The sequence below is a fragment of the Molossus molossus genome, unplaced genomic scaffold (assembly GCF_014108415.1).
Source record: "Molossus molossus isolate mMolMol1 unplaced genomic scaffold, mMolMol1.p scaffold_m16_p_7, whole genome shotgun sequence".
NCBI classification, from domain to species: Eukaryota; Metazoa; Chordata; class Mammalia; order Chiroptera; family Molossidae; genus Molossus; species Molossus molossus.
This window is the reverse complement of record NW_023425401.1, coordinates 79,267,566-79,290,417: the sequence shown is the minus strand read 5'-3', so window position 1 is coordinate 79,290,417 and position 22,852 is coordinate 79,267,566. Positions and strand designations below refer to the sequence as shown.

The 22,852-nt window shown below is 39.8% G+C and overlaps 1 protein-coding gene across 9 annotated transcripts in view; it reads right to left on the bottom strand.

Moving 5' to 3' along the window:
- The window catches only part of ST7 (suppression of tumorigenicity 7), a 357,848-nt gene that overhangs the window by 17,873 nt on the left and 317,123 nt on the right, over positions 1–22,852 (bottom strand). For 7 of the 9 annotated variants that reach the window (XM_036246192.1, XM_036246196.1, XM_036246193.1 and 4 more), the window contains one exon: positions 3,741–3,891. The exons of 1 other annotated variant lie outside the window; for it this stretch is intronic. In XM_036246192.1, coding sequence (XP_036102085.1) covers positions 3,741–3,891 — 151 coding nt within the window. Of the gene's footprint in view, positions 1–1,257; positions 1,361–3,740; positions 3,892–22,852 lie in introns of those variants that run through there. One more of the 9 variants, XM_036246200.1, reaches the window with a different exon arrangement.

Sequence of the window (22,852 nt, the reverse complement as noted above, 5' to 3'; positions counted from 1 at the left end):
AGCCCACCAACCTGGGGGCGGGGTGATGGCTTTCAGTATCATCAATGCTTCACAGGGTTCAAATAAATAGCAGGGTAAGTAAATAGCACTGTAAGCAGCCAAGTCAGAATTCTATTCCAAGTCCTCTCATTTAAAATTCAGAGCTCATCATAAATATAGAGAGTAGACTGGTGGTTACCCTTGGAGGGGTGGGGGTGAAATGAGTGAAGGAGGTCAAAAGGTAAAAACGGATGTTTTTACAAAATAAATAAGTGATGGGGATATAAGGTACAGCATGGTGACTAGTTAATAATACTGTATTGCATATTTGAAAGTTGCTGAGAGAGTAGATCTTAAATATATACAAACACCAAATCACCACATTGTATACCTGAAACTAATATGTTATATGTCAATTACACCTTACTAAAAAAATAGATCTTAAATATATACAAACACCAAATCACCACATTGTATACCTGAAACTAATATGTTATATGTCAATTACACCTTACTAAAAAATAGATTAAAATAAAATAAAATCCAGAGCTCTGATGCTTCCATTTAACTTTGGATACTGATCTAGAAGTAATGGCAAAAGACTGCACACAGTTGTCTGAAGTTGAAGTGGTAATTCTTTCATCTAAATTGCATGACAGATTTATAGCTTTATTTTTAAAAAGGTTCAAAGTGTTTGTAATGAAAGTTTATTTTTCTAAATTATGTATATACATACACACCCATATACATATATTTATGCTTGTAGGAAATAAGAATAAATGTGCTTGTAGAAAATTTGAAAAATACAAATTTAAATAAAAAAAAAAAAAGAAATCACTTAAAATCAATTTAAAGATATATTTATTTCCAGTCTCCTTTGTTTACACATATTTATTTATTTATCCTCACCCGAGGACATTTTTCCATTTTTTTTTGTTCAGATAGAGTGGGAGGGAAAGAGAGGAAGACAGAGAGAGAGAGAAATATCGACATGAAAGGAACACATCGAGTGGCTGCCTCCTGCACGACCCAACCAGGGCCGGGGACAAACTGCAACCGCGGTATGTGCCCTTAGTGGGAACCAAACCTGGGTCTCTCTGGACCGCAGGCTGATGTTCTAATCACTGAGCCAAACTGGTCAGGGCTATAATTTATTTTTTTAAATATAAAATTGGGCTTATTCTACACTTAAAATATTTAAGTCAGTATTCAATAATAAAAACATAGTTTTATATAGAATAATTAACTTTATAAACACTAGGAAGGGAATAAGCATACCCCAGTCTGTAAGCAGTGATGTAAAAGTTGAGGACTTCCAAGCAAATGTTTCAAAGATAGCTGATTCTCTTATCCTTATTCTATTCAGGAAAGGCCTAAATAGCTGGTGTTACAGAAAAGAGGAGTGAAGAAAAGTGAATTTGGGTTTACATCGTCGCTCCACCAACAATGGCTGCACGACATTCAACAAGTCATTCATCTCAATGAGTCCATTCCTCTCTTGAACAACTGAGATGGACACCTCCGACCTGCCTAACTCAGAACGTTATCAGAAGAGTACATGAAATGATGGAAATGCAAACTCTCTGTAGAATTATCCAGTTACAAAACACTCTTTCAGGCCTTTGGTATTCCACAAGGCATTTAGTACCTAATAAGCACTCTCACGGATCTCTTTTCAGAAATTGAACAGCAGTGTAACTTCTCTGGAGTGGTTCCTATTTATAGGTAAGAACCAAGTGTAGAATTTCCCTTCCCTATAGGTCTGATTGCCTTGCCATACTGTTTTATGTCTAAAAATTGATCTCCTTTTTAAAAATTCTAATAAAGTGCTCTGCCCATGTAATTTGAAATAATTATATTCCCGAAACATTAGCATCCTGTTTTATTTTGGAGCAATGTCATTTCACATTTCTTGAAATCTCACTGTCCTTCTAGTTGATCCAAAGCATTTGTCCATTGTTAAACAATTATATGGGTAACTAGTTTCCAAACAGAATTTCCAGTTATTTCTCATAGAATATTTTTATAGTTATGCTATTCATTTCTTGCCCCCCACCCACCCTTTTTGATCCTTTCTATAGGACTGGTAACTACTTTTTATTAATTGGACCCAATTAATAAGCTTCTATTACTATGGTTCCAAGATGCCAATCTATAAATATGTTCTTATTTGGAAAGGCAATCTGTGCATTTAATTTTCCACAACTAGGTGAGTCCTCTCATGTTCACTCTCGCTGGAATTTTTCTGTTTTGTTTTTTTCCCCTTCATGTTTACAGAAAAATTCCTTTTGTCTTGTCTTGTCTGGATAGAATACCTTAAATACATCAATGATGAACTTAAGCCACAGGGGACTATTCATGTGCCCATACATGCCTAAGTACAGTGTGCTGTCCTAACACATCCAAATACCAAGACCAGGACACCTGGAATATGTTAATACACTTATGGAATAGGTAGGGGTAGAAGCATTGATCAAATCAACATCCCTCTTGTTATAAGTGGTAAATTTTTTAAGTAGACCCACTATTAATTCTAAAGAAATATTTTCAAAACAACTAAACAAAAAACTTACAATCAACTTGAGTCCCACCTTTGTTAACTTACTTTTACTCAATCCCATTTGGCTGTCATCCATTCCCCCCACCCCCTTCCTATACCAAATTAGATTCCTGCTAGATTAGGGAAGGATAGGAAAAGGGAAGAACAGAAGATTGTAAAAATGAAAACAGAAGCAGCTAAAATAAACAGAATGAAAGGGATGAAAGAGACATTCGTTTAATGAAGCTGATTAGAGTGAGGATGAACTACAAAAAAATTAACAGACAACTCTAATATTTGTTCTGTTTCCCCAGGAAAGGAGGGGGAGGAAGAATCTCATGATACATGTTGTACTTGTTTTGCTTGAATTAATGATATTTGAGGGTCAACACACATGTTGTCCAGTAATTCATAGTCTTAGGCCTTTTTTCTTAATTTACATTCTCCCAGTGTCCTTGCTTATGATACTGTCCCAGTTCTTCAAGGCTTGGTTCCAATCTCATGATCCATAAGCTTGCACATGACCACTCCACCCTACAGACCTCTCCCTTCTGAAGAATCACTGGACAGTTGCTACATGCTGCTGGTTACTATTCCCAACTAGAAGAGATGCTTCTCCAGGGCAGGGGGCATGTCTCACCTGCCACGAGAGCCCCTTCTCTTTACACAGAATGATGGTAGCTAACACCCATTACAGCCATCTAACATAACCTGCCACCAAACACTAGGGTCCAATGGCCACTGCTCTTATTCTGAAGCAGAACTGCTGCTCGTTTGTGTTCTGGCCACCTGCCTCCAGTAAAAGAGAACTGTGGCTCTCTAGCTAACCTATCCAGAAAGGCCATGTAGAAGTGATAATGATAGCCCAGCATAAGGCCTAACCCCAGGCCAAAGATCCCCACAATGCTAAGGTGCAATGAAGGTCTCCAAAGAGGTTTTTCTGTTGGTAGTGTGTTCCTCAGCCAGAATAGTCCAGATTCATTCCATCTGTTGTAGAAACTTGCCTTTTTGAGCTGCAGAGATGGTACTACCACAGTAACACCCACCACCACCGAGGAAATGGAGAGCCTGAGTAATTAACCATCTCTCAGTGATGAAACATCACAGAGAGGAACAGCTATTGATGTGCAAGTCATTATTCATCATGGACACTCAGGGTAAAAACAATTTTAGCATCTTTCCATGCTCTTAAAAAATGTTTCAAAGGAAAAAAATTACTTACTGCCTTCCCACGTACAATGCAAAAGATTCAAAGCCCCTTCCACCCTCTTCCAGTGTGCCAGATGAAAGAACGCATATGCTATTGCTTCACTGTCCCCTCTCTTCAGGATATGTTCTGGGGGTAGGATTAAGCTTTTCATTTCTAGTAGGTACTGAAATAAAAAAGCAGGAGACAGATGCATTAATACATAGTAATTTGGAATTCAATATTGAATATAGGTTGATTTCCCTAAAGCCACCTTTCATAAGCATTTCATCAAACCTGCAACCCTATTACTACATTTGAAGGCAATTATGAAAATATCCAGAAATCAAAAGTTTGCTGACAGGTATTTAGCCTAGTACTAGTTTACTACAGTGAAGATCAGAGGCTTTCAGGCTAAGATACTGCAGTCAAAGAAATAAATATAGACTCAAAGAGCAAAAAGAAAAACTTAGAAGACATAATAATTTGGTATCATTTTTTTACAAAAAAACAAAACAAAAAATGATGGAGGGATGTGTAACCAGAATGAAAATATATAAAATGGACATGTGAAAGTTAAGAAGTCATATGACTAAACCAACTACACTAGAGAGACTTGAGATTTACTAGCACTGCCCATTATTTTTTTCTCCACAGATCTATCAAGGAGAAGGACCTAGTTCTGTGAAAAGGGCCATCCTTCACTGCTCAGATGCTGGAGGGAAGAAGGGTAGCAGCTGGAGCATAGAGAGACCCAAGGGAGGAAAGCAGTAGAGACCCCAAACTACAATGTTCTTTTAGGTCCTTTCCCAAAGACTGGAGGGTTCTCAGCTGACACATCTTCATTCCTATCTTCTACAAAGGAGGTGAGAGTACAGGGCAAGAATGAATATTCTTCATGGAGGCTCAGAGAAGACTAAGAGTCTATTTGTAGTTTTTTTTTTTTTTTTTTTGTATTTAGAACTAAAAGGGAAACAAATTTAGAATGATGTTTTATATTTGCAAATGTTAACTTCTCCCTGCTGCCTGATACTCTCACTGTACTCCATTACTCATTATGTCCCTTCCCCATTTGTCCCCAACACACATACACATACACTACCATCATCACACCAACCTATGTGTCTCCTTTAAAATGGAGATTAACATAAAAATTGCAACTAAACTACAGAACAACCATCACTCAGAACCACCTGAAATCTAGCTAAATGGAAGTCCTACAACTAAGGATTTAAAGAAGATGCCACATGAAGACTGGTAGGAGGGACAGAGATGTGGAATGGGCCGGTCCCACACACATTGTGTGGAGGATAAAAATTGGGAGGGATATCTTGACTGCAGAGGTACCCCCTAAGGAGCAAGGGGCCCCAGCCCCACACTAGGACCTCAAGCCCAGGGTTCCAGCACCAGGAAGGGAAGCTTCCATAACTTCTGGCTGTAAAAACCAGCAGGGATTGAGGCTGAGGGAGGCTGAGGCTGCTGAAGTTCCAGGCAGCTCTTCCTAAAGGGCCTGTGCACGAATTTACTGTCTCACTCCCTCAGAACTCTAGCACTGGAGCAACAGCTTGAAAGGAACCAGGGACATATGGGGAGAAACTGGATTGTATGGCAATAGGACAAAAACAGGACAAAAGTGTTATCAGAGACCACTGTTCCTTTTCTGAGACCTGCCCCACAAAAAGCCAATAGGCAGGCACCATATCTGAGTCTCCATCAACCTGGCTCACACTGTTCACCCTGCCCTGGTAATTCCCATAGACCCGGCTCTATCCAACTTGTGGGCCTACCCAAGCTGTTTCCAGTGGCTTTTCCATACAAGTGGACTTTCTTGCCTCATGCTTCATAATTTCCTAGAATCTTTCAAGTTAGTAGCATCTTACCTCTGTGTACACCATACCTCTTGCTAAGTGGCCCCAGGCCCAGCAGTAGCAGCAGTGGCTTTGGTTTGCAGTTTGTCCTCTCCTGTGCACCTATGCACCTCGCACAAGGAACAGCCACTCGCAGATCATTCTCTATCTCGTGCCAGGTAGCCCCGGGAGGGCACAGGCAGTGGTTAACTTTGCACGTCCCAGGAGGCCCCAGAGCCTGCGCAACTGGTGGACAGCTTCAGACCACGCTGGCTTACAATCCTACCACCTCATGAGTGACACACTCAAAGGGCAAACTTGGTGAGCACCAAAGCCCCACTGAAGCACATCCTGTTCTGTAGTTGCAGCCAATCCTCACAGCCGACTGACCTAGGGGGTCAATCCCACCCAGTGATACCAAGAGCAATCAAGGCTCAGCTACAACAGGATAGTACATACAGTCTACACAGGGGCACACCTGGAGCATCTAGCTTGGGTGGCCAGAAAGGCTGTACCACTGGGCTGTATAGAATAGCTACTACACAAGGCCCCTCTACCAAGTCTGGGACATGTAGCAGCTCTACCTAATATATAGAAACAAACATTGGGGAGCAGCCAAAATGTGGAGACAAAGAGGTCCCGAATGAAAGAACAGGAGAAATCTCCAGAAAAAGAACTAAATGAAATGTAAGCAAGCAAATTACCAGATAACTGGGTTCAAAATAATGGTTATAAGGATACACAAATAACTTCAACAGCATGAAGGAGGACTTAGAAACCATAACAAAGAAGCAATCAGAAATGAAGGATACACTATCTAAAATGAAGAATAATTTATAGGGAATAAACAGGAGATTAGAAAACACTGAGAATCAAATCAGCAATTTGGAATATAAAAAAGCAAAAACACCCAATCAGAAAAGCAAAATCAAAAAGAATCCAAAAAAGTTAGGATAATGCAGGGAGCCTCTGGGATAACTTCAAGTGTAACAACATTCACATCTTGGGGGTGCTGGAAGGAGAAGAGAGAGAGGGCAAGCAATGCAAAACCTATTTGAAAAAATAATGACAGAAAACTTTCCTTCCCTGGTGAAGAAAATAGATATACAAGTCCAGAAAGCAGGGAGTCCCAGACAAGGTAAGCCCAAAGAGGCCCACACCAAGAAACATCATAATTAAAATGCAAAAGTTTAAAGACAAAGAGAGAATCTTAAAAGCAGCAAGATAAAAGCCGTTAGTTACCTACAAGGGAGCCTCCGATAAGAATGTCAGCTGATTTTTGAACAGAAAGTTTGCAGGCTAGAAGGAAGTGACAAGAAATATTCAAAGTGATGAAAAGCAAGGGCCTCCTACCAGGATTACTCTACCCAGCAAGGCTATCATTTAAAATCAAGGGACAGATAAAGAACTTCCCAGACAAGAGAAAGCTAAAGGACTTCAGCCCCACCAAATCAGTATTACACAAAAAGTTAAAGGGAGAAGAAGATAGGAAGAAAAGAAGGAAGGAAGGAAGGGAGGGAAGAAGGAGGAGGGGGATTAAAAAACTAAATAAATAAAAGTGATGAAGGGATATATAATTAAAATGGGACAAACACAGCAAAAGAAAATGCTATGAGAAGAGATGTTCAATTATTTTAATATCACAAACAGTTGTCTGTGGATTTAACTGTTGGTAGAAATTTATGAAAGAGGGTGAAGAATGGCAGAATCCTGATATATGGAATGGAGATTATGACACATACATCTACCAATGTCTCTTTATCATCTCACTATGGATTTAGACACTTCAGTCTGTTGGGGGCTGTTGCCTTTGAGCTTCCCCTCCTGTTGGCACACATGGTATCAGGGTGTACTGCCCGATAGGAGCTGGGAGGACACATTCTGGTCTCTTGGTTCAGCAAATAAACTTTCCTCACTCTGGGTCTGATATTTGAGGAATCCTAAAGCAGGAAGAGTAAGGAAGTGAGAGCCCACCCAGAGTGCACTGGAAAACAGAGTTACAGCCATCACACCTGGGGGATGGGTGGGCAAGAAGTCCTTCTTCAATAGAAAGACCTCGTCCCAAGTCAGTTCATGAAAGATGTTCATTATTCTGATGGGAATTCTTGAAGTACGAGTTCCAAAAGAACTCTTTTGTCATATGCCGTTTTTAATTCTACAAGGTACTGCTTTCTTTCTCCATCTTGTTTTATCTTTTTTTTTTTTTTATCCTCACCCGAGGACATTTTTCCATTTTTCCATTTTTTGTTCAGATAGAGCAGGAGAGAGAGGAAGAGAGAGAGAGAGAAACATCGACGTGAAAGGGACACATCGAGCGGCTGCCATCCGCACGACCGACCAGGGCCGGGGACAAACTGCAACCGAGGTACGTGCCCTTAGCGGAAACCGAACCCGGGTCTCTCTGGACCGCAGGCCGACGCTCCAACCACTGAGCCAAAGCGGCCAGGGCTCTCCATCTTGTTTTAAAACAGACAAGGCAGAAATCTTTTGGAAAAAATAATGATTTTGAATTACCTATTAATCCAACTAACACTGTATTTATAATGAATACAAGACATAATATAAAGGTGAATTTTATTGCAATATAGAAGCCATTAGACTGTATGTTGCTCCTACCTAGGATGATCTTAAAAGACCCCAAAGGCTATGAATCATGAGAAGGATATATAACTTGTAAAGTACTATGAACTGTACTGATTGTTTCAGAGTAAATTAGAGAAGGAAGACCAGTTGGTTACCCTTAATAATCATCTAGAGAATAAAGGAAAGAGAAAATTTCTTACCTAACAAAAGCCCTAGAACAAGATTTTGATTTCTGAGTTCTCTAATAATTTACAGCCACCTTGCCTACCAAATAGTCAATTTTTAAAGACGGATCATGCTGTATGAACTTTGAAACAAACTAAATATGAAAACCACTAGTTCGTGTGTTCCAGGTATACAGAAATCTCTTCAAGTCCCTGATAATCAGATAGTGGCTGAAAGAAAAGTGTAAGCTACTATTCCTTTTATTTCCATGATTAGGAAAAGCTTTCGAAGTTTTTCATTAAGGATCTATGAGAGAACTCTTCTCTTGGCCTAATGAACCTTCAGGAATAGAGACACCTGAGAAGAAGTGAGCCCGGTAACCACTCATATTTGTGTGTAGAAGTTGAAACAAACTAGAAAGGGGTGGGGTTACAATAAATGTAATAAAACAAGAATTCACTTAAAAGCAGTGTTGGCCACCAGGGCATCTACATATATCTGGAAAATAGTAGTACCCGTATCTGAGATGAACAGTTTACTCAGCCCGCGCAGAGTGAATGTAGTGCATACAGCTTCAAGGACATCGTTCACAGTCCCAAATGTGGGCTAATGTGAGGTAATGCTCTGTTTATCTCCTAAGCTCCCTCTGATCATAGCATGTGTTTTCACATGCTGCCTTATATTAGTTATCCATGTGTCTTTCCTCTCAGCTTAATCGTAAGATCCTCAAGAGCATGCATCTCACTTTCCAAGAAGTCTCTCAATGAGCATGAGCTAACTAGACCCTCATGAGGCTAACTAGAGTAGCTTACCAAGGAAACTTAGCTGCCTTCTCATTGCATCTACTTTATGGCAGAAATAGGTTATGCCTATAAAGGAGATTTATACTCCTATACAGTTCCATACAAAATGTTGGCTCTAACCAAATGATGAAGGCTAATAACAACAATGTGTTATGTTTTTGGCTAGTCTTAAAATGCCTGGCAAGTTCAGTTCTCAACATGTGCAACATTTAAATTAGAAAGGCATGGAACATTTCACATCTTACTTGTCAAGTGAAAAATAAATGGAAAAGGGCAGATCCCTATCCACAAGTATGCAGAAATCAATTAGAATAACTGTAGCTCGCAAATCAGAGAACTCTCCGCCTGTCTATAATAATTACTTGGTTTCTATTAGCTAAGCCTGCATTCCATATCCTGCCTCTAACTTCCTTCCCAGATTCTCAAATCATGTTGATCTCGAAGTACAGGCTTCTAAAGCTTTCGGAAGCAACTTTTCAAAATATATTTGTCAGCATCTAGTTCCTTATGCACAATACAGGAACATAAAAGAGGAGCTGAGTAGTGTCCACTTATGGAGGTATTTGAGCAGAGGGTGGTTTACTTGTCAGGAAAGCTCCAGGAGAGATTTGTCCCATCAGGGACCACCCCAAGTGACTGCTTAAATCTTTTCTGTTAAGGTCTTAACATTCTGTAATAATTTGAGTAAAAATGATCCCAAAGTTATGCTTCATATAGATATCAATGCCAAGGAATTAATTCATAGCCAATTTCTGAATTTTCATACCAACAAAAGCAGAAGCCATATAAAAATCATTAGCAAAAATATGGCAATAAAAATGAGAAAGAACAGGTTAATTAAATTACAGCACATTTAGGTGATGGTTAACAAGTTGCTCCCAAAAAAGCAGGTAATAGAAAACTATTTATCAGAATAGAAAGTTTTCAAGATATGTTACTAAATAAAAAAGTGTACCATATAGATTATGATGCTTGTAATAAAAATGTTTATGTAGGCATTGAAAGGTCAGAGGTTGGATACTAACAGTGGCTAAATATCTGTTTTATGAAGATTAATTTATTTTGTGCATTTCCTATGCTTCCCAAGTTTTCTGTAATAAGCATTTTTATTTCTCTCTCTCTCACCTCCTCTCTCCCTCATTCTCTCTCTCTCTGTGTGTACGTAATACAAACCTATTTTCTGGACATGCATTAAAAACCAAGAAGGTAGCCCTAGCTGGTTTTGCTAAGTGGTTAGAGCATTGGCCTGAGGACCGGAGAGTCCCGGGTTCGGTTCCCACTAAGGCCACGTACCTCGGTTGCAGTTTGTCCCCGGCCCCAGTTGGGGTCGTATGGGTGGCAACCACTCGATGTGTCTCACATCAATGTTTCTCTCTCTCTCTTCCTACCTCTCTCCCTCCCACTCTATCTGAATATAAGTGCAAAAATGTCCTTGGGTAAGGATAAACAAAAAAACAAAACAAAAACAAAAAACCAAGAAGGTAAAAGACCTGTACTCAGAAAACTAAGGAACATTGAAAAAAGAAACTGAGGAAGACACAAACAACTGGAAGCATATACTGTGTTCATAGATAGGAAAAATTAACATTAAAATATGCATTCAATGCAGTTCTTATTACAATACCAATGGCATGTTTCACAGATCTGGAAAAAATATTCCAAAAATGTATCTGGAACCAATAAAGACCCTAAATAGCTGCAGCAATATTGAGAAAGAAAAACAAAGTAGGAGGTATCACAATACCAGATATCAAACTATACTACAAGGCTACTATAATCAAAATAGCCTGGTACTGATCTCAAAAAGGCGGTGGAGTGAATGGAAGCTACACAGACCATCTCCCAGGACCAAACTGGAATTACAACTAAAATAAAGACAAATTGTCAGGGAAAAGCAACAGAAAAGCAGCTGGAGAGGACCCATAAAACCAGCAACAGGAAAAAAGGACACTGAATTGAGCCTGGTAGGATCTGCAGAGGTGCAAGAAGGTGGGATGAGAGCCAACAAACAGCAGCTGTTTCAGCGGTGAGCAGCTCCCTCAGAGTTAAAATCCCAAGCCAGCTTCACAGTGCAGAGGGCCGATACAGAGCACTAAATTAGCTACAGCCACTCACCTTGGGCTCTGGCAGAGGGAGGGTGGACTGGTCTGAAACTCTGTGAAAAGACTCGGGATTTGGAGGGCATTGGGAGTTTTCTGCTGAATCACCCCCTCACAGGACAGTAGACATATTACTCAATAAGCCCCTTCCTAGAGCCCTGGGCAGATGTAACAGTCCCTCCCTCAGTAATTTAACAAGACCCAGCTGGGCTAGAAAAATGCAAATTGAAGCTCATTAATAGCCAGCATCTGCCCCACCCTCTGGAAATCCTGTTATCCTGAACACCTGAGAGAGTTTTCCATTCAGTTGAGGGCTACAAACCAAGGCTCATCATATAACTGAGACTAATAGCCTCCAGGCAAAAAGCTAGAGAATAACTGAACCTTTCTGAGCTTGAAAACCTACCCAGGCAAGTAAGACTTAACAGTGGTATTTAACGTGAGTCCTCTCTCCCACACTCATCCAAACCCAGTAGAGGTAGCCACAACAGTGAAACACCAACACCCACAGGAAAAATTTGACAGGCTCCAAACCCCCCTGAGATAGCCAAACTGGTGAAACAAAGAAACATATTCCAAATGAAAGAACAACGGAACTCTACTGAAGATGAGATAAATGAAATGTAGTTAAGCAAGTTATCAGAGGTAGAGTTTAGAGCGATGATAATGAGGAAGCTCAACAGCATGAGTAAAGAGCTCAACACAATGAGTAAAGATATAGAAACACTGAAAACCAAACAAGTGGAAATGAATAATGACATAGAAGAAATAAAGGACACATTGGAAGAAATAATCAACAGAGTAGAGGAAGCAGAGGACCAGATCCGTAAATTAGAGACTAGGTGGAAAAAAATCACCCAATAAGAAAACCAAAAGAAAAAAACAATGAAAAAACAGGAAGATAGCTAAAGATTACTGTGGGACACTTGAAAACATAACAACATTCACATCACAGGAGTTCCAGAAGAAGAAGAAAATGAGCAAGGGTTGGAGAATACATTTGAAGAAATAGTAACAGAAAACTTCCCTAAGTTGGTGGAGAAAGAAGGCATTCAAGTTCAAGAAGCACAGAGAGCCCCAAGTAAGAAGAACCCAAACAGGCCCACACCAAGACACATAATAATTAAAATGCCAAAAATTAAAGACAAAGAGAGAATCCTAAAGGCAGCAAGAGATAAGCAACAGGTAATCTACAAAAGAACCCTCCTAAGGCTATCAACCCACTTCTCAACAGAAACACTACAGGCCAGAGGGGAATGGCATGAAGTAGTCAAGGTACTGAAAAACAAGGATCTGAATTCAAGACTACTCTAGCAAGGCTATCATTCAAAATAGAAGGTAAAATAAAGAGCTTCCTACACAAAAAGAGGCTAAGAGAATACATCAGCATCAAACCAGCACTGCAAGAAATGTTCAAAGGACTGCTATAATTAGTAGGAAAAATAGGTAGAAAAAATAAACAAAATAAACAAAAATGGCAATAAATAAGTACATATTAATAATCACCTTAAATGTAAATGGATTGAATGCTCCAATCAAATGATACACAGTAGCTGATTGGATAAGAAAGCATGACTCATATACATACATATATATATATACATACATACATACATATACATACATATATATATATATATATATATATAGTTTATAAGAGACAATTGTTTATATGTTGTTTATAACAGACCCACATCACAACAAAAGACACACAGGTTGAAAGTGAAGGGATGGAAAAAAGTCTTCCAAGCAAACAAAAAGGAAAAAAGAGCTGGAATAGCAATACTCATATCTAATAAAATATATTTCAAAATGAAGGCCATAACTAGAGACAAAGAAGGCCACTACATAATATTGAAAGGATCTATCCAACAGGAAGATATAGCCTTGGTAAACATATATGCACCCAATATAGGAGCACCAAAATATATTTAAAATCTTCTGGAGGAATTCAAAGGAGAAACTGACAGCAATACAATCATAGCAGGGGACTTCAACACCTCAATGACATCACTGGATAGATCCTCTAGACAAAAAATTAACAAAAAAACAGAGACTCTAAATGATGCACTAGATCAAATGGATTTAATAGCTATCTTCAGAAAAATACACCCCAAACTGCAGAATTTACATTGTTCTCACGTGCACATGGGACATTGTCAAAGACAGACCCACTCTAGGACACAAACTAAGTCTCCACAAGTTCAAGAAGATTGAAATTATATCAACCATCTTCTCAGATCACAATGGCATGAAACAAGAAATCAATTACAACAAAAACATGCAAAGACATTTGAACACATGGAGGCTAAAGAGCCTGTTGTTAAACAATGAATGGGTTACCAAGGAGATCAAGAAAAAAATCAAAAAGTTCTTGGAAACCAATAAAAATGAACACACAGCAACACAAAATTTATGGAACCCAGCAAAAGATGTCTTGAGGGGGAAGTCCATAGCACTAACAAGCCTACATCAAGAAACAAGAAAAATTTCTTATTGACTATCTAACCTCACAACTTAAAGAATTAGAAAACAAGCAAAAAGAGAACCCCAGTACAAGTAGAAGGAAAGAAATAGTAAAGATCAGAGCAGAAATGAATGACATAGAGACGAAAAACAATTCAAACGATCAATGAAGCAAAGAGCTGATTCTTTGAAAAGTAAACAAGACTGATGCACCTTAGCTAGACACACCAAGAAACAAAGAGAAGAACCCAAATACACAAAATCAGAAATGAAAGAGAAGTAACAACTGATACCACAGAAATACAAACGGTCGTTAACAAATACTATGAACAATTATATAGCAACAAACTGGACATAATGGACAAAATTCTAGAAATACAGAGTCTCCCAAAACTGAACTGGGAAGAAATAAAAAACTTGAACAAACCAATAGCAACTAAGGAAATTGAAGATGTAATCAAAACTCTCCCAGCAAACAGAAGCCCAGGCCCGGACAGCTTCATGGGAGAGTTTTACTGAACATTCAAAGGAGAACTAACACCCATTCTCCTCAAACTATTTCAAAAAATTCAAGAAGAAAGCCTTCCAAACTTGTTTTATGAGCCCAGCATAATTCTAATTCCAAAACCAGATAATGACTACAAAGAAAGAAAACTATAGTCCAATATCCCTGATGAACATACATGCCAAAATCTTTAACAAAATATTAGCAAATTGCATCCAGCAATATATTAAAAAAATTATTCACCATGACCAAGTGGGATTCATCCCAGGGATGCAAGGCTGGTACAATATTCGCAAATCAATATATGTGATACACCACATAAAATGAAAGATAAAAACCATATGATAATATCAATAGATGCTGAAAAAGCACTTGACAAAATCCAGCAGCCATTTCTGATAAAAACGCTCAGCAATGTGGGAATAGAGGGATCACATCTCAACATAATAAAAGCCATATATGAAAAACAAACAGACAACATCATATTCAATGGGCAAAAACTGAAAGCATTTCCCTTAAGAACAGGAACAAGTGAGGGATGCCCACTTTTGCCATTCTTATTTAATATAGTACGGGAAGTCTTAGCCTCAGCAATCAGACATGAAGAAAAAATAAAAGGCATCCAAATTGGAAAGAAGAAAGTGAAACTGTCATTATTTGCAGATGACATGATATTTATATAAAAACCCTAAAGACTTTATAAAAAATCTACTATAGTCAATAAACAAATTTGGCAAGGTAGCAGGCTACAAAATTAACATCAAGAAATCAATGGTGCCCTGGCCAGTTTGGCTCAGCGGTTAGAGCGTCGGCCTGCGGTCCTGAGAGACCCGGGTTCGGTTCCCGCTATGGGCATGTAACTCAGTTGCAGTTTGTCCCCGGCCCTGGTCGGTTGTGCAGGTGGCAGCCATTCGATGTGTCCCTTTCACATCGATGTTTCTCTTTCTCTCTGTTCCTCTCTCTCCCCCCCACTCTACCTGAACAAAAAATGGAAAAATATCCTCGGGTGACGATAAAAAAAAAAAAAAAAAGAAAGAAATCAATGGCATTCTTACATACCAATAATTAACTCACAGAAAAAGAAACTTAAAAAACAATCCCATTTACCATCATGGCCAAAAAAATTAAGATACCTAGGAATAAACTTAACTAAAGAAGTAAAGGACCTATTTGCAAAAGACTATAGTACATTAAAAAAAGGAAATGGAGGAAGATATAAAAAAGCAGAAGCACATACCTTGTTTATGGATTGGAAGAATTAACATCATTAAAATGTCCATATTACCCAAAGCAATCTATAGATTCAATGCAATCCCCATCATAATACCAACAACATATTTCAAAGAACTAGAACAAATACTTAAAATGTTCCTATGGAACCAAACAAAGACCCCAAATAGCCACAACAATCTTGAAAAAGAAGGACAATGTATGAGGGATCACAATACCAGATATCAGGTTATACTACAAAGCCACTGTAATCAAAACAGCCTGGTACTGGCATAAAAACAGGCATATAGATCAATGGAACAGAAGAGAGAATCTGGAAATCGATCCAAGACATTATGCTCAATTAATATATGACAAAGGTGGCAAGAGCATACAATGGAGTAAAGACAGCCTCTTAAATAAATGGTGTTGGGTAATTTGGACAGCTACATGCAAAAAAAAAAAAAAAAAAGAAACTAGACCACCAATTTACATCATACACAAGAATAAACTCGAAATGGATAAAAGACTTAAATGTGACTCATGAATCCATAAAAATCCTAGAAGAAAACGCATTTTGTTGCAGATATATGCAGCACAGAAACAAAGGAAAAATGAACACATGGGACTACATCAAACTAAAAGGCTCTGCACAGCAAAAAACAAACAAACAAACAAACAAATCTCAAAATGGAAAGGGAGCTCTGGCTGGTTTGGCTCAGCGGTTAGAGTGTTGGCCTGCGGTCCAGAGAGATATGGGTTTAGTTCCCGTTAAGGGCATGAACCTTGGTTGCAGTTTGTCCCCGGCCCTAGTTGGGTTGTGCGGGTGGCAGCCACTCGATGTGTACCTTTCACGTCGATGTTTCTCTCTCTCCTTCCCCATCTATCTGAAAAAAAAGAAAAGGGAACCTACTGTACAGGACAGCATAATGGCCAATGATATATCAGATAAGGGGTTAATTTCCAAAATATATAGAGTGCTCATACAACTCAACAAAAGGAATACAAAGAACCCAATTAAAAATTGGGCAGAGTACCTAAATAGACACCTCTCCAAAAAGGACATACAAATGGCCAAGATACATATGAAAAAATGTTCAATGTCACTAATCATCAGAGAGATGCAAAAAAAAATGACTATAAGGTATCACCGCACACCTGCCACAGTGGCTGTCATCAACAAATCATCAAACAACAAGTGCTGGCGAGGGTGTGAAAAGGGGACTCTAGTGCACTGCTGGTGGGAATGCGGACTGGTGCAGCCACTATGGAAAACCGTATGGTGTTTCCTCAAAAAATTAAAAATTGATCTGCCACTTGACCCAAAGATCCCACTTCTAGGAATATATCCTAAGAAGCCTGAAATACCAATCAGACTGAATATATGTACCCCTATGTTCATAGCAGCACTATTTGCAATTGCAATTGCTAAGAAAATGGTCCAAGTGTCCATCAATAAATGGACATCAAAAAGAAGCAGTGGTACATATACACAATGGAATACTATGTAGCTGTAAGAAAGAAAGATCTCTTATCCTTTGAGATGACATGCAGGGACCTGAAGATTATTATGCTGAATGAAATAAGCCAGTCAGAGAAAGACGAATACTGTATGACCTTACTTATAGTGAAATATAATGAACAAAATAAACTTATGAGCATAATAGAAACCGAGGTATGATTACATTGAACAGAGTGACACTGTCAGATTGGAGGGGGGAGAGGAAAACTGGATGAAAGAAGGTGAAGTGATTGGCTAGAGAACATATATGTATAACCCTTAGGCATAGACAACTGTGTGGTGATGGTCAGAGGGAAGAGGGAGCAGGTGCTGAATGGAGGTGGGCAAAATGGTAGAAAATGGGGATATCTGTAATAGTGTCACCAATAAAAATTTTTTAAAAAGAAAATACTCATTTAGAAATTCCTTAATAATTTTTTTCTGTTAAAAATTTAATACGATTATTATTAAAAACTTGGGAAATATAAACAAGCAGCAGAAAAAAAAAATTACGTAAGTTTGGCTGGTATGGCTCAGTGGTTGAGCATTGACCCATGCACCAAGAGGTCACTGGTTCAATTCCCGGTCACGGCACGTGCCTAGGTTGTGGGCCTGATCCCTAGTGGTGAGCATGCAGGAAGTGGCCAATCGATGTTCTTTCTCATTGATGTTTCCATCTCTCTCTCTCCCTCTCACTTCCTCTCTCTCTCAAATCAATAAAGAAAAAGAAAAAAATCACAGGGAAGCAGCCAAAATGAGAAGACAAAGAAACATGTCCCAAAAGAAAGAACAAAACTCCAGAAAAATAATTAAACAAAATAGAGATAAGCAATCAATCAGATGCAGAGTTCAAAACACAGGTTATAAGGTTGCTCAAGACACTTGGTGAGACATTCAAGGGACTTAGTGAGACCTTCAAGGAACTTAAGGAGACCTCCACGGAACTTAGTGAGAACATCAACAACATAAAAAAGGACCAGTCAGAAACAAAGGATGCACTAACTGAAATAAAAAATAATTTACAGGGAAGCAATAGTAGAGTAGGTAAAGCCAATAAGCAAACCATTGATTTGAAATACATAGAAGCAAAAAATACCCAATCAGAACAGAAAAAAGAATCTCAAAAAAATGAGGATAGTGTAAGGAGCCTCTGGGACAACTTCAAGTGTACCAACATTCACATCATAGGGGTGCCAGAAGGAGAATAGAGAGAACAAGAAATTGAAAACCTATTTGAAACAATAATGACAGAAAACTTCCCTAACCTGCTGAAGAAAACAGACACACAAGTCCAGGAAGCACAGAGTGTCCCAAACAAGATGAACCCAAGAGGACCACACCAAGACACATCATCATCAAAATGCCAAAGATTAAACACAAAGAGAGAATCTTTTTTTTTTTTTTCATTAATTTTTTTTTATTTTTTATCCTCACCCGAGGACATTTTTCCATTTTTTGTTCAGGTAGAGGGAGGGAGAGAGAGGAAGAAAGAGAGAGGAAGAGAGAGAGAGAGAGAAACATAGATGTGAAAGGGACACATCGAGTGGCTGCCACCCGCACAACCAACCAGGGCCGGGGACAAATTGCAACCGAGGTACGTGCCCTTAGCGGGAACCAAACCCGGGTCTCTCTGGACCGCAGGCCGACGCTCTGACCACTGAGCCAAACCGGCCAGGGCCAAAAAGAGAATCTTATAAGCAGCAGGAGAAAAGAAGTTTGTTGCCTGCAAAGGAGTTCCCATAAGACTGTCAGTTGATTTCTCAAAAGAAACTTTGCAGGCCAGAAAGGAGTGGCAAGAGATATTCAAGGTAATGAAAAACAACAACATACAACCAAAATTACTCTATCCTGCAAAGCTATCATTTAGAATTGATGGACATATCAAGAGTTTCCCAGACAAGAAAAAGCTAAAGGAGTTCATCACCACCAAACCAGTATTATATGAAACACTGAAGGGTCTTCTTGAAAGAGAAGAACAGCAAAAATATGAACAATAAAATGGCATTAATACATATCTATCAACAACTGAATCTACAAACAAAATGAGCAAGCAGAACAGAAACAAACTCACAGATACAGAGAATTTTTTGTTGGTTGCCAGACGGGTGGGGGCTGGTGGGGGAGATATAAACCACAGAACTTATATGTATGTGTGCATGAACAATGGACATGGACAACAAAGCTGGGGACAGGGTGGGGAGGGAGGGAGAGGGGGGAATCAGTGGAGGAAAAAAGGAGAAACATCTGTAACAAAAATTAATTAATAAAAAAAAAAAAGAAGTACAAATTTGTTGTTAGACTGATGGACCTCAAAGGGAAAGGGGAAAGGAGGGCAGGATGAGATAAACCACAGAACTTCTATGCATATATGCATAAACAATGGACACCAACAATAGTGTGGGGAAGGCTGGAGGGGGGCAGGATTGGGGAGAAAGGGGTTAATGGAATAAAAGGGGGGACATCTGTAATACATTCAACAATAAAGATGAGTTAAAAATGAAAATAAATACATAAGTGTGGGGTTGGGGGGTTACAAGATGGACGTTTTTTAACCTTGTGTTAAGCACTCTCAACCTTGTGTTAATGCATTCTCAGAATCCTAGCCTGGGGAAACCTGGCCTGCCCAGATGTATTGGGTGCCTCATTTGCATGTGAATAAGGGTTTGTTATCTTTTGGCTTCAAGGTTTCTTCCTGTAAAAAGCAAGAGACAAAGTTAAGGCATATGCAGTAATGCCATCTCAAGGAAATAGTTTACTTAAATCCACTTGTGACCTGGGGGTACCAATCTGCAAATAAATGGGACTGCATCTGGAGCATTTGCTACCTTATGCTCTCCCTCACTCCAAGGAGCGTGTGCTTGTAGTTTAATTGTGTTGCACTGATCCTGGCAAGACAAGATGGCAAATAAATAAATATAAAATTAAAATACCAAAACCCACTGCACGTTTTGAGCTCTAAATTGGATTAAAAGGCAATTTTGCACTGTCAGTCAGCTTTACCAAGATAACAAAAACTGTATTAGTGTTTGTATGAAATAAGAGTTTTCATCACTCTAACAAAGTCCTGTAGACACTCAATTACCAGGTTGTTTTCCCCCACAAGTTTCTTGAAATCCCCATGAAATTCAAGATTCTAGATTAACTTTAGAAGACCTTTTTTTTTTAAGCATAAATTAATGGGAATACACTTCTGTCATAACATTCTGCAATCCTTACTCTACCTTATCTCATGATATTCTACACTCCTACACTTACAACTTGAAAACTAAATATTTATTAGGGGGTACTCACTTCAATAATCTGTCAAGTCCAGGCATCCCTGTTGATAAAAGTAGCTGCAGGCCCTGGCTGGTGTGGCTCAGTGGTTACAGTATTAGCCCATGCACTAAAGGGTCACAGGTTTGATTCCCAGTCTAGGGGCATTTACCTGGGTTTCAGGTTCAATCCCTGGCCCCTGTTGGGGTATAAGCCGGAGGCAACCAACTGATGTGTCTCTTACATTGATGTTTCCATCTCTCTTGCACCTCAACCTCCCTCCCTTCCATTCTCTCTAAAAAAAGCAATGAAAAAAATATCCTCTGGTGAGAATTAACAACAACAAAAAATAATTAGCTTCAGGAACATGGTGAGTCCCCTTCCCCAAGCACTGACAGGGACTGCCCACCACACTCCCTGTTGCCCCCAGGGTGGGCTCAGTAAGAAGAGCCCATGGTTAAATAGTGTTGGAATGTTTGGCAAGATGAAGATGAACGTTTTCCTCCATTAGTGCTGGTGATTTTTCTCCCGTAATAGCAGCACCCACAACACCCAGGCATCCCAGGCAGCTGGGGCTCCCTCAGCCCCCTGCTGCTGCTCAGAATGGGTGTGGAGCTCTATAGGTGGGACCTCCAAAGCTTGGGGTTGTCTGGTGGTGGTTGGTGATGGGTCACAGGCTCCTGTTATTTTCTAAACTTAATACAGAGGTGCCTTGGAGTTGCTGGGCTACCTGCATTCTCTTCTCATCCCACTTTCTTTTTTTTTTTTTTTTTATCCTCACCCGAGGACATTTTTCCATTTTTTGTTCAGATAGAGCGGGAGGGAGAGAGAGGAAGAGAGAAACATCGATGTGAAGGGACACATCGAGTGGCTGCCACCCGCACGACCAACCAGGGCCGGGGACAAACTGCAACCAAGGTACGTGCCCTTAGCGGGAACCGAACCCGGGTCTCTCTGTACCGCAGGCCGACGCTCCAACCGCTGAGCCAAACCGGCCAGGGCAACATCCCACTTTCAATCAGAGCCCTCCTACTTTTACTTGCTTTGTTCATTAAGGTTTCACATAAGATTATATAAGAAGGGGAAAAATGTTTATTGCTTAAAAAAAATAAATAAATAATTTTTTGTGGCCTGTTATTTTATACTACTCAGCATTTGGTCCCACTGACAGTGTTTCTATCTTAAGGCCATATTGCCTCCTTTCTACCTTCTCTCTGTGTCACTTCTGCATCTCTGTGCACTCTCCTCCTACATCCCTGGAAGGCTATGTTGAAACAAGAATACAGGGTGGGGGAGATTGGAAGATGGTGGTGGAAGAGGTGAGAGAAATCTAACTGGAATTAGAACTAAATAGGGAAATATTCACCCTGAAACACCAGCTGAAGATAAGACTTTTAAACAAGGAAAGGCAGAAACCATCTTGAAACTGCACCTATACAAAAGCTCGCACAACATGGTTGGGGTTGAGCCTCACAGCCAGCCTGAGAGGATATCACATCCATGAATGGGACAACAACAATCAAGACCCAATTACAATAGGAGAGCCCAAATAATCCACAGAAAGGTCACTCCTAGAGCATCCAGCTCAGGAGATCAAGGAGATTGTACCACTGGGTCCCATAGGACATTTACTACAAAAGGCCACCCCTCAAAGATTGGGAGTCACAGCAGGTATATCTAATACATAGAACAAACGCAGAGAGAACACTAGAATGGGGAGACAAAGAACCCCCAAATTAAAGAAAAGGAGGAATCTTCAGTAATAGACCTAAATGAGATGGAGGTAAGCAATTTATCAGACATAGAGTTCAGAGTAATGGTTATAAGGATGCTCAAGGAACTTAGTAAGCACTACAAGAACTTAATGAAACTACAAGAAACTGAGTGGGAACTACATCAGCATGTAAAAGCACATAGAAACCATGAATAAGAACCAGTCAGAAATGAAGAATACTATATCTGACCTCAAGAATATACCAGAAGGAGAGGCAAGATGGCTGCAGAGTAACTGAAGGTTGAGAGCCTCCTTCCCAGACAGGGACCAGATTTATAGCTAAAATACTTTGCAATTGACTTAAAAAACCAGGTGAAGTACAACTGTTAGACATATTATATCTAAGAAACACTGAAGAAACCGCACAGAGAATGGTAAGAAGAAGGGAGTCACAAAAAGGGGGAGCCTCTTCTGGAGCAGGTGAGGTAGGCCTCAGCCTGAGTGATATAGGCTGCAAAGCTCCCTCTCCTTGGGAGTATGAGGTCTCAGCTCCATGCAGGAATCCCAAACCAGAGACAAGAATAAGAGCCCGCATAGCACTGGGCAGAGGAAACCACGGGAATTCTGTCTGCCTGAAAGACTGGGACCGCATCTTCCCAGTGAAGAAGTGCTCCAGCCCCAGCCTGAGAAGTTTGCTTAGACTCTGACTGCTAGAAAGGCTATGTTGCAGGGTTTGGGTCTAGTGGAAAAGCCTGCAGGCTGCACCCAGCAGTACTTTGACAGACACTCTTCTTTCTTGAAAGGCATTGGGCAGAACCATAGTCAATGATTAAACTGTTTGGAGTGGGGACAGTGGCAAGGATCCACCTCGTATGTGGGGTCAGAACCCCACCCTCTCCTGTGGAGGCCCCCAGACTGCTCATTTGGTGGCACAGGATAGCAGAATGGATTGGGGATTTTGAGCCCACACTGATGAGAGTGAAGTTCCAGATAACCCCACT